Below are 11,565 nucleotides of genomic sequence, written 5' to 3'. Positions count from 1 at the left end.
AAAAAGGGATCACGACCCCCTTGTTCAATCCTGTGTGTCCCAGCAATTCTTTGGTGATGGATAGGAAAGGCTGTAGGTATTGCTGGGCATGTTCCCAGTTGGCTGTGGGCCTTTCTGCATAGCAGGATAAAGCCCTCTCCAAGCTGTGGTTGTCCCAAGCCAGCTTCTGCAATGCAGGAACATGTGATTTTCTGCCTGGTGGTAAACTGGAAAGAAAGGGTGGAAAAAATTTCCCTCTCCTCCATCCTCCCCAGCAAAATGCAGGCCAGCTGTAATTCATTCTGTGGCTATTACAGTTCTTGCAGTTTGAGCCACTCAGCTGATTTTGACCAGTTAGAAAACAAATAATCAACATCAGCCCAAACAATACTCAACGTCTATTGCTTTTGGTAAGAGGAAGCTTGGAGCACCCCTGGAGCAGCTCCAGGAGCTGGCCTCCCCTTTCCAGCTCCAAGCCACACCAGGCTGGCCCAAGAGATATTCAGCTGGCCACCACAGGGCAGTGCTGGAGCCACTGACCAGCTACTGACCTGGTAGGAAACGGTGTAGCCGTGTTTGATTTCTGTGCAAAAATGCGGATTTATAACTGGTATTTTAATCCCTGGGAAATATAGCAAGTTGGTGTAATCTCTGTAGCCCTTGTCTGATACTCAATATAAGAGCACTCAAACTATTTAATACACAGGCATGACTTACTATAGTAGAAAAAACATGATTTGCAGGTGGAGAGAAACTTTACCTAAAGTAAAACTCGTGTGAGCTCTGACCATTTAGGACTTTTTGGGCAGTGATGCATTATTTATAGAAACTAAGTACTTGGAATTCTGTCTTTGAACGTTAACCAGATCAGGCTGGTAGCACCATCACAACCTACAAACTTTCTTACCACACAGGGAGGCATGAGGACTGTGGTTTTATTGCATGTATAATTCACCTGTCCCCAGCTGTGGCCCACAACAGGAGGATTTGAATGCAGGGGAAGGATTCCAAACTAGGTATGGGGCAACTCACGCGGTATTTCGCTGCTCAGGGAAATCCCCATCACCTATAGGTACCTTTCTTGTGCTTTTAGCTGGAAGAACCCATGCCTCTCACATGCTTCCAAGATACTGCCCTCAATGATCTCATATAAAAGTACGCTTTGTTCAATTATTCCAGCATGTAATGCTTTGTTCTCATGAATTCTGGAGCTACTCTGATGTGCAGTAGGGCAATTGAGACTTAATTTCATTATTCATCTCAATATGTTCCTGCTGTATTCAGGGAGCAGACTATGGGCCCTCCTGTGGCTAATTTAGCACCTGCAAATCCCCATGCTTAAAACCAAAGGCTGAATAACCTCCTGAATGAATTGGCAGGAACTATGCACAGGTCAAATCATCATTCTTGCTGGGAAGACTTTTTTCTGTAGAAACTTTGTATATGCTTTCCTGTCTGAAAAGGAGACCATCATGTCCTAGTTCTTCAAGACCAGGCTGTATCCCACTTTTTTTTTTTAATAATATATATTTTTCATTTCTTTTGAGAAAATCTGAGCAGAATTTGAGGGACGATCTGGGCCATCCTCAGATTGGAGCTGTTAACAGCTACCTCCTCAGCTGCCATGGAGCATGCGCTGAAGTTAAGCAAGCACAGGCTATTTAAGCTAAAATAGTGAAGAAGTTCCTAATGAAGCCTTCACCTAAGCTGACAGACTCTGCCCTGGTGTGGATGAAGATTCATCAAAAAGCCATTCTGCTGTTTCCACCACAAACATAACAGCTTCTGGAAGTCTGAAATAAATATTTAAGTGCAGTAAAATTGAAGACTTTTTGTCTAAATTGGCAAGATGCTATCTTTCCTAAATCAGATGGTACAACAGCTTTAGAATTGCTTGGCCTTACCAGCTATGCTTACTCATTCTTACCGTTTGCACTTTAAGATGCTTCAGAGTTTAGTAGTCATTACTGCAGATAACCAAGCCTCAACAGGAATTTGCATGTTTTCCCTGCCCCCTCCGTATTTTGTTTCAAATTATGAATTTCAGTGTCTTGGAAGACAATGCTAGTAAGATTCTATACCTTAAGTCATGTAACCATAACATACACTCAGGTGCTTTCTTGGCACAACAGCAAGACTGGTTTCCTTCAGCTGTGTAACGCAAGCTGGAAACCCCTCTAAAAGCTGATCTCCAAATTCAGTTTAGGTTTTTTTTTTTAAACCACTGAGTATACATGACTTAATATTTGTTATGCAACCGTAACAACTGTCCTTTTCAAGAAAGATTCCTGCGTAATGTGCATACAGAGAATCCAAGGCAAACATGACTTGATCTTAAAACTTTAATAGTAAAAAAAGTGTGAAACCAAACACACCGCTGAAAACTTATCAGTAAGAATGAGAATTTTAAGTGTTCAAATTCAGAATAGTGCAAATTTTCTTCATTCCCCTCCTGCCTCTTCCAAACTTAAATCACTTTGGTTAAGATACTCAGAAGTATTGGCAAAAAATGAACTTTTGACTTACATTTTTGGCTGCATTATTTCTAACACATACAGACTTATTTTCAGTCTTTACAAATAAATCTTAAATACTTCTCTATCAATCAAACAGCTGTAGAGATCACTGTCACCTTTACTTACATCTGGTTTTATAGCGTTTTGAAATTGGTTTCAAGATGATTACAAAACTGTCTCCCCAGCAGGTAGCATACTTAAAACAGCTGAGCTGATCCAGTCCCGATCCGAGGACCTAATTTCTTCAAGTAATCCTATAAAATGGGATTATTTAGGTTTTAAACATTTGAGTAAGGATCTTATACCAATGAAATTACACTTGATTTACACCAAAGGAGGATTAGAATTGGGGTCCACTCTGTAATACACACTTTGTGCTAAACTTTTCCTGCTACAAAAAAGCACAAGCAGCAGTTATAGCATTCCCTTAGAAGAGTGAAAACAGCCAGAACACTGCTACCTTGCCTCAACATCTTTTTTGATGGGTCTGTCTTTAACCACTGCCTCTAACTATATCTGAAGCCATGTAAGATTGGAAATGAACACAAAAATAATTGCATAATACAAAAAGGCAAATCCATAAAAGTTTACAAGTACACCATAACCACAAAATTGGAGTATTTCTAAAAATTTGGGTTCAATGAAAGACACAACAAAACTAGCTTTACTAGTTAAATAAATTATTGCTCCATTTGACTCCATGCAGCATTGAAATGAACTCAGAACCTTTTTCTCTTTAATCTCTCATAAAAAATGATAGATATTGAAGAGAACATGAGGCTCAGATTTACTGTACATTGCACTTCAACTTTTAAGACCTAATACTTGCTATTTAGGTCTCCTGTGGTCTAAGCTATCAAATGAATACATTGTGCTCACCAGAACTAAGTATTAAGAAACACCAAATGTTTAATGTAGTGACATAAGCACTTTTTTTTTCTTTTAAGAAGGCAATCACAGATTGCAAGTCCTATAGGGTCGTGAAAAAACAAGTAGTGATCTCCTTCAGAAACTTAACTGAGAAAACAAGCTGTTTGCTATTCTTCACATACAGTTTAAATCACATTTTAGGCCTGCTTCTGTTTCCAATCATTTCAGTCAAACCCCTGACTCAAACAGAAGCAAGATCGAGGACACCTCCAGGAGGAAACTGTAGATCTAAGGAGTTGGGGGCACATACTCAGTGGCCAAGCAGTGGCCTGCAATGCACGTTTTTTTCAGTGACACCAGACATTTAAGATACTCTAGACCTCCTTCAGTGAGATACTGAAGCATACATCTAATATTAAGCAGGAGTACTCACACACACTTAAAATTTCTTACTGAATTGGGGCCAGGAGTTGATTCTTGCAAATCTGACTGTAAGGTTCACAAGTAATGAAATTTCCAGTCAGAATTTCCTGATAAAGTTCACGTTAGAAGAAGATTGTCTCCAGTGTTCACCTATCGTACTGAAGTAATTTAGAAATTCCAAACTAAGTGACTTCCAACCTTTTGTCCCTCCAACCCTCTCCACCCTCAAAGACAGAAACTTAATGCAGCATTACAAGTAAGGGCACAATTCCTTCATAAGACTCCTAAAAGCATTAGTGCAATGCCTTTAATCTGTTTCGATCACTCTTATTTTTAAATAACCCTATTTTTTAAAGATTTGGATAAATACTATTCCTATTAAACCATACTTCATCATTGTTAAGCACCATCGATCTACTTCCTTTGGGCACTGATACAAGAGCTTGTAATTAAATTTCAGTTTCAAGGCTTTAAAATACGGCAGCTGCTTCAATAACTTACACTGGAATCTAATACTTGGAAAACTGCCACTTAGCCTGAACAGTTGTATGCAACTTGGTGTTAAACTCTTCCAGAGAACAGCCATACCCAAATGCTTATGCGGTAAATCAGGGTAAGATTTCAAGATAAGCAGTTAATTTCACTTGGCTATTCTAAGAGTGGATTAATATTTTTTCCACAAGTCATTTGTGCAGTGAGCCCATAAAGAGATTATTTTTTCTAAATAATCTTCAATTTAAACCAGGAACGTATCTTCGTAACGTTGCTTTCACACTGGCACCGTGTTCTCTTCTTCAAAGATTTAGTCATTGTGTGGTTTCTCTGGAATACCCTATGGATAAAACACAAACATGTTCTATTTTAATGCTATCTGATAAGTGACTACATTATGCAATATTTTCAATGATTAAATAGTCAACTAGTTTCAGGTAGTCTGACGATGACTGAGCAGACATGGTTTCTTACGAAAGCTCAACACGGACGTGCTCCTTAACTGGGGACAAAAGAGTCACTATGAGTCTGTGCTGCCTCAGATGGTGCATCTGATAAATCCATCTACCAATCACACTGCTTTTTATAAGACTTTGTTAGCTTTCTTCCCTATCTCAGTTTATTTCTTAGCAGAAGGTACACAGTGATTCACTTAATGGGTATTAATTCAGTTTAGGTGGGTTGTTTGGTTTTTTTTGGTGTTTTTTTGTTTTTTTTTTTTTTTTAAAAACAGCTCTCTTTCAAACTGTCTTCAAGCATAAATTATTTATTTATCCAATCAAAGCCTGGTATCAGATAGACTTACTCATTTCCTCCCAAGTCCCTTTTCTAGTATGAAACCCTTTAGTATGTCAGTGTAAAAAATTTAACTAACTTTTCTTTAAAACAAAGCTTGTAAATGTTCTCATTCCAGAGCCAAAATGCCAATGTATTTGCAAGTACTGAATGTGTTCAGTTCTACAGCCTCAAGCAGCAGCAAATAATAGATATTTGTGAGGTCCAAGTGCTGAATACCACCCTAGTTTGCCAGATGTTGAGAATGATGGTTACAACTCCAAGTGAAGTGTGGCCTCCCATTTAACCCAGCTGAGGAGCACTGAGCAACTTCAGGTGCCATAATGAACAGCGAGAGATGATGGCAGCACCAGCACCTTCACCTTTTCTTTCAAAATCAAGCTATTAATGTTGGATTTCACTCTCAAGCTGATAGGAAAAAAAAAAAATCCCAAACCCTCTGCTAACAGCAGGTTTGCTTAAAGCTCCCAGTTACTGTTTCTCAGGACGGGAGGGGATGTTGCAGAGACACTTCTCATTTCTTTTCTAACTGCAACAGCTAGGCAGGGGCTGAGAAAGAAGCAAGGCAACTTTGCTCCACTAGACTATTTTCCACAGGTGCCACCTTCTCCTCTAGACATGCCCAGAAACTGTCTACTGCTTGATCTGCAACTGTCACATGCAGCAAAACAGCTCGGGGACTACATGAGAATACAGCTACAAAAGCAACCATTTTATTTTGGTTTTGCTAAAAAAAAATGCAACATTCCATCTTATTGCCACATTCACAATGGCTGACAAAACAGACTGATGCTTTGGGGCCATCTCTATAGGAGAAAGACGTAGTAGACTGAATGCTGCCATTCTGCTTTAGAAGTGGAATTCTGCTTTAGAAGTGGAATTCTGCTTTAGAAGTGGAATTCTGCTTTAGAAGAATTTACAAGCGGAATTTCCAGCACTGAATGCTTCCCAGTGACTTGCATGAGTGTCCCTATGAAAATGTTGGGCTTCTCCAAGTTTTTCCAGACTAAGCAATGGTAATGTAAAACATGAGAGGATACTTCTAGATAACCAGAATAGAATGCTTTGCCTTGCCACCTTCCCTCTTTCTTTGTACAGAAGGTAAAAAGATTGACAGGAAAGTTGCAAGCAGGAGCCAATCTGATTTTAACTATATCCAGGTGACATGCCAGGTGAAAAGAAGTTAAAGAAAAAGAGAAGAGAGTCCTATGTGCCCTTGCAAGCAGGAGCCAATCTGATTTTAACTATATTCAGGTGACATGCCAGGTGAAAAGAAGTTAAAGAGAAGAGAGTCCTATGTGCCTAAATTTATTTTAGCTCTTTCTTCTTTAAAGCTGCCTTCCTTTGCTTTCTAACATAAGCAGCACAGCAAGTGGAAGTAATGCATGTGCCAATGTAAAAAATATAGAACTGTAGCATATAACTGACTGTAATTTTATTCTGAAACTCTTCTTGCAGTAGCAAAGCTTAAATAAAATTATATTAATATATATTTTTCACTTGATGTGAGTGGCAAATTTAAAAAGAGACATTACACCCTCTCTTCCCCCCATACATACAGTCCTAAGAAAAATGACATGCAGATAGTATGCACCACTGGGATTTGAAGGGGGAGTAGAGAGCTTGTATTTTAAAGAACCTCAGAGCAAACCAAAACTGACTGTGAAGTTAAGGTTATGACCATGGTCCCGGGAAATCTGTAACTTGGTATCAAGTCAGCATGAAAGAAAAAACCCTCAAGAACAGGAGTAGATTTGCCCCATGCTTTTTTTTTTTTAACCAACGTTTTCTACAAGAGGCTACTGTTAATTTAGTGTAACTGAGAATCAATACTAAAGAAACGTTATCTTTAATGTTAGCCTGTGGTGGTCAAGCAACACGGCTCTCTTCCCCAGCTTGTCTGTGAGCCTGTCTATCCACAGCATCAAGTTCAAACTATCCACATAAGGAGTACAGTTGCATCCATCCACTGGGTTAGCAAGGCTAGGCAGAAGAGAGAGAGAGCCTGTTCCAGGAAAGACAGCTACTTTTACACTAGTCCTCTTACTCATTCGTGGTTCAGTGCCAAAAAGCAGCTCTCCCCCTTACTAAGCAGTTGAGAAACTAATATTTCAGGAACTCCCAAGTCTACAAACGCCCTTCCTTCAGTAAAAATTAGAGGTTCATAAACCACAGTGGCCTTAGAAAAGTTAACCACTTGAAGGTGGTTTTCCAGGATAAAGGACTTAAACAGCAAAGAAGATAGAAGTTCAATCAATACAGTATTAATTACTACTATCCAGCAGCATCACAACATTTTTCACAACCAAGCCTTAGGCTGATGTGCAAGCGTACAGCCACATTTACTCTTAAGTACTCTACTTAAGAAATAATTACTTAAGAACCTAGCAAATGAGATGATTGATAGTAATTCATACTACATTATCCCACATATGGAGCGATACACGAACTACATCTTAAGTGACCAGAAAGAGCATATTTGATTCTAGAGAGGTGGAATTTAATGCTATATAGGGACACTTCCTCTAATCTACATAAGAAAAATGTTTTACTGCATAAATAGTTAGAGAAAGCCCATCTGTGTCTCAGTTTTCTAGCTACCTTCAACGTTAATTCAAAGTACTGACAGAAAAGGAGTGATTAAGATTCTCATGAGAAGTGGTGTACTGATTCCAGTCTTATTTAGGCTGTTGCTGGAAAAAGTTAAATACAGAAGATACTCAAACACTTACTAAGACACTCTACTGGCAACACAGTTTGTACACTTACACTTCAACTCTTGGGAAGATATCTATTTATCTCCATCAATTTGAGAGTCATACCCTTAAAGGCATAGTTTGTTCTTGGAGTAACAACAATGGAAGGTATTTTGAATGTTAAAGTAAATGCTAATTATACAGTAATTACCATAGCCAGTTGGCGTCCTATGTTTCCTACAGTCACACCTCCTGAGAAAAATATACATGGAAGCCAAGAACGGATGTAAAGAAAATCTGGGGATGTATACCTAGTAAACAAAATGAAATAAGTTAGAGACAAGGTATTATCATCACCTTACATACTTTTAACAAGACACTATAGAATTCTCTTCCTGGACCCAAACAAAGAAACATAGTAACATAGGAGAAGAAATAGGGAGACCAAGTTACATCTGTTAACTTAATAAACTTGTAAAACTTAATGTCCCAGCAAAGGTTAGAAATTCTCTCTCCTGAGAGCCAGTTAATAATGTATCAAGCCAGCAGAAGTTCAGTTTGCTGAGCAGTTACCATTTCAACCTACATCCCAATTTGTAGGCTCCCCACTCTTCACCCCCAGTTCTCAATCTGATAATTTGGAACAACTGGACAATTAGCTGCCTCACACAAACAAAATGCCTTATTATAAAGACATGCCAAATATGTTAATAACTTCCAGTACATGGGCACCCGGTTTTAGTTAAGAGAGTTGAAATAGTATTTTAAAAGCATAACTTACTGATAAACACCATTATATACAAGAAACTGGGTTATCAGAGTTGCTACAAAGGCTATTGTTATTCCAAGTCCGAGACCACTTCTTGAACGATCAAACGTCCACCAAAGACCCAGTGATAAGGCTGCTAGAGTCAAGGACAGCTGGACATTGTTTGCAAAATCTAGTTTCTGGGAAAAGATGTTAAGGACAATCCTTTTAAGTCTGCAGATATCCTGCTGCTGAAACTGAACAAGGGAGAACTCAAACTGAAAGTGAGCATGATTCTGTATCTCTAAATACAATACATTAAGGATCTGGTTTTCAGACCTGACAAGCAGTCATAGCTCTTGCTGACTTTGACTGGAGTATGAGTGCAAACACAACACCATTCTCATCACACTGGGCATCTAAAGAATATACTATGTTGTAATATATCTAACTTTTATGGGTTTTTGTCTCAAGTAGCCTAAATCAGCAGGGATAGCTGGGTCTTCTGCTCAAACCATCATTATTTAACACAAAGAACACTCTTACTGAGCAGTTCAGTGTACCTCACTAGTTAATTGTGTTAAATATTAGATGTAGACAACATACAAATTAAAATAACAAAACTTATACTTTTACACTTGCACCTAAAGCAGACATACTATGACGTCTATCCCTCCCCTCTCCCAGAACCCCCCCAACTACTTTTAAGTGAACTGTGTTATCTATCTTAAAGTAACTACTGCAGGGTACTGCAGGTCTCACAGAAGTTTATGTCTCTGCCAGTAGGACCACCCTTACCTTTGTAATTCTCCCAGGCGCGAATGGGAGAGGCTGTTTCATGACAACAGACTAAGCACATCGAGCAACAACGTAAACTAGTTCAAGGATACAGCACTTGCATGATTAATGCCAACGAAAACTGCTATACATCGCATCACGCTGGCCCACTCTCTCTTGAATTTGTGCGGTTCCCCAAGGTGGCTGTCAATGCAGGGATACAGCAGGCCAACAACAGCTGCAAGAGAAGTAACACTGCTTGTACTAATCATTATACAACAATTACTTCAATAGTATTAAATATTAATTTGGCAAATAAGTGCTTGACAAAGTAGTGAGGTGCTTATCACACTGCTGTATGCCTGATGAAGAAGAGACAATTATTACCCCCCACTTTAGAAAAAAGCTGCCCCCCGCAACAAACAATATTCTGTTTGAACCTTTAAAGCAGAGGTATATATTGCAATGTTAAGGTATCTAACTTCAAGCTCCTTTTCTCTCATCAGCATCTCTCATCTGACATCTGGAGCAGATGCTTGCTTTGTACCAACAAATACCAAAACTGAAAGCTTAACTACAGTGAGGAACAGAATATGCATTCATTGCTCACATGCAGGGCAGACAGTTTTATGAACTTGACTCATTAGCTGTGAATCAGGCCCTGAATTAAATATTTGCCTGGACTCAAAAGTTTCTTGGCAGAGCTCCTTTCTCTCCTTCTGCTGGGTTCCAAGTCAGCCTATGCTGCCATCCAGATCAGATGAATTTTTGATAGCAAACAGAAGCAGAGCTGGACTTAAAAGAAGCACCTGCCATCAGTCATATTTATGTTAGGGAAAAAGAACTACTCTTACTGTTAACCAAAGTTTTTATCCTCATATAGCATTTTTCCAGCCTTATCAGTCTGCAAACTGGTAGCAGAGGAAAAACATAGGCTAGTGTTAGCTCAGACAAACACTAAAGGAGTTTCATTCTTCTAAGCCTTGCAACTCCATGTATTGTCACCAACTCCAGGGTCAGACACGTTGTTTTAACTGTAACATGTATATTTGTTTCCTTTTGTAACCTTCTCCCTCCCCACCCCAAACTCCTAAAAGGAATAACTTCTAGGTTAAGAAGACTGCAAGACATATTGTTTGAAGAAAACCATGTGATCCGATGCTGAAACAGTTTCATTGTTCTGATGCCAGTTACCAGGACTTTTACCGTATGATAACAGCTAAATGCCAAAGCTTACTCTAACTGTGAAAGGACTATGAGAACACTCATTGGGACATATTTTGTAGCAATCTCTTTTTACTACTTTTTTACGCAGTTTTATCATCCATTCAGGTTTATGGTTTATCATTCATACTCCCTTACTATGAGGTACAAACAGCACATGACAAGCTGGTGGATGACAAGCTGACCATGAGCCAGCAGGGTGCCCTTGTTGCCAGGAAGGCCAATGGCATCCTGGGGTGCATTAAGAGGAGTGTGACCAGCAGGTCAAGGGAGCTTCTCCTCCCCCTCTACTCTGCCCTGGTGAGACCCCACCTGGAGCACCGTGTCCAGCTCTGGGCTCCCCAGTTCAAGAAAGATGAGGAAATCCTAGAAAGAGTCCAGAGGAGAGCAACAAGGATGGTTAGGGGACTGGAGCATCTCCCCTATGAGAAAAGGCTGAGAGAGTTGGGCTTGTTCAGCCTGAAGAAGAGAAGACTGAGAGGGGACCTCATCAATACATACAAATATCTTAAGGGTGGATGTCACGAGGATGGAGCCAGACTCTTTGCAGTGGTGTCCAGAGACAGGACAAGGGCCAATCAGTACAAACTGAGACAGTTTCAGTTTAATATGAGGAAAAAATTCTTTGAGGGCAACAGAGCATTGGACCAGGCTGCCCAGGGGGGTTGTGGAGTCTCCTTCTCTGGAGATACTCAAAGCCTGCCTGGATGATGTCCTGCGTAACATGCTCTGGGTGACCCTGCTTTAGCAGGGGGGTTGGACTGGATGATCTCCCGAGGTCCCTTCCAACCCTTGCCATTCTGTGATTCTGTGACAGTATCACCGCATTAAAACAGACATGGAAGAGCTGTTGGAAGTACTTCCAACGCAAATCAAAAAAAGACGACGGTGGGTTTACTTCCTAAAGTTTAACGCCTACCTTAATCCCCCAACCCTTCACCAAGGCCTTGCGCTGGTTGTGACAAGGACAGGAGGGAGCTGTTAACGTCAGAGCAACGGGTAAGCGCCGGCTGCTGCACCCACCGCACCGCCGACGTGTTCCGCG

The 11,565-nt window shown here is 40.0% G+C and overlaps 1 protein-coding gene across 1 annotated transcript; it reads right to left on the bottom strand.

Moving 5' to 3' along the window:
- Positions 1-2,357: 2,357 nt before the first annotated feature.
- On the bottom strand, positions 2,358-11,559 carry INSIG1 (insulin induced gene 1). The gene is made up of 5 exons (XM_009644112.2): positions 11,440-11,559; positions 9,410-9,534; positions 8,553-8,719; positions 7,983-8,082; positions 2,358-4,620 (listed from the first exon to the last, which is right to left on the bottom strand). Exons 2-5 carry the CDS (start codon positions 9,452-9,454, stop codon positions 4,591-4,593), a joined length of 342 nt encoding a protein of 113 aa, XP_009642407.2. The 5' UTR covers positions 9,455-9,534; positions 11,440-11,559; the 3' UTR covers positions 2,358-4,590.
- Between the last annotated feature and the right edge of the window lie 6 nt (positions 11,560-11,565).

Source organism: Egretta garzetta, unplaced genomic scaffold, assembly GCF_000687185.1.
Source record: "Egretta garzetta isolate BGI_Z169 unplaced genomic scaffold, ASM68718v1 scaffold117, whole genome shotgun sequence".
NCBI classification, from domain to species: Eukaryota; Metazoa; Chordata; class Aves; order Pelecaniformes; family Ardeidae; genus Egretta; species Egretta garzetta.
The sequence above is the reverse complement of the archived record's forward strand: the minus strand, read 5'-3'. Positions and strand labels throughout refer to the sequence as shown.

What these genes read in the sequence shown, in the direction of transcription:
- INSIG1 (XM_009644112.2), bottom strand. Translation starts at nt 9,454, where the DNA reads ATGCGATGTATAGCAGTTTTCGTTGGCATTAATCATGCAAGTGCT. An exon ending in GTATATAATGGTGTTTATCA is followed by an intron (nt 8,083 to 8,552) that starts GTAAGTTATGCT and finishes TTTGTTTACTAG; the next exon opens with GTATACATCCCCAGATTTTC. An exon ending in TAGGACGCCAACTGGCTATG is followed by an intron (nt 4,621 to 7,982) that starts GTAATTACTGTA and finishes TTTTATCCATAG; the next exon opens with GGTATTCCAGAGAAACCACA.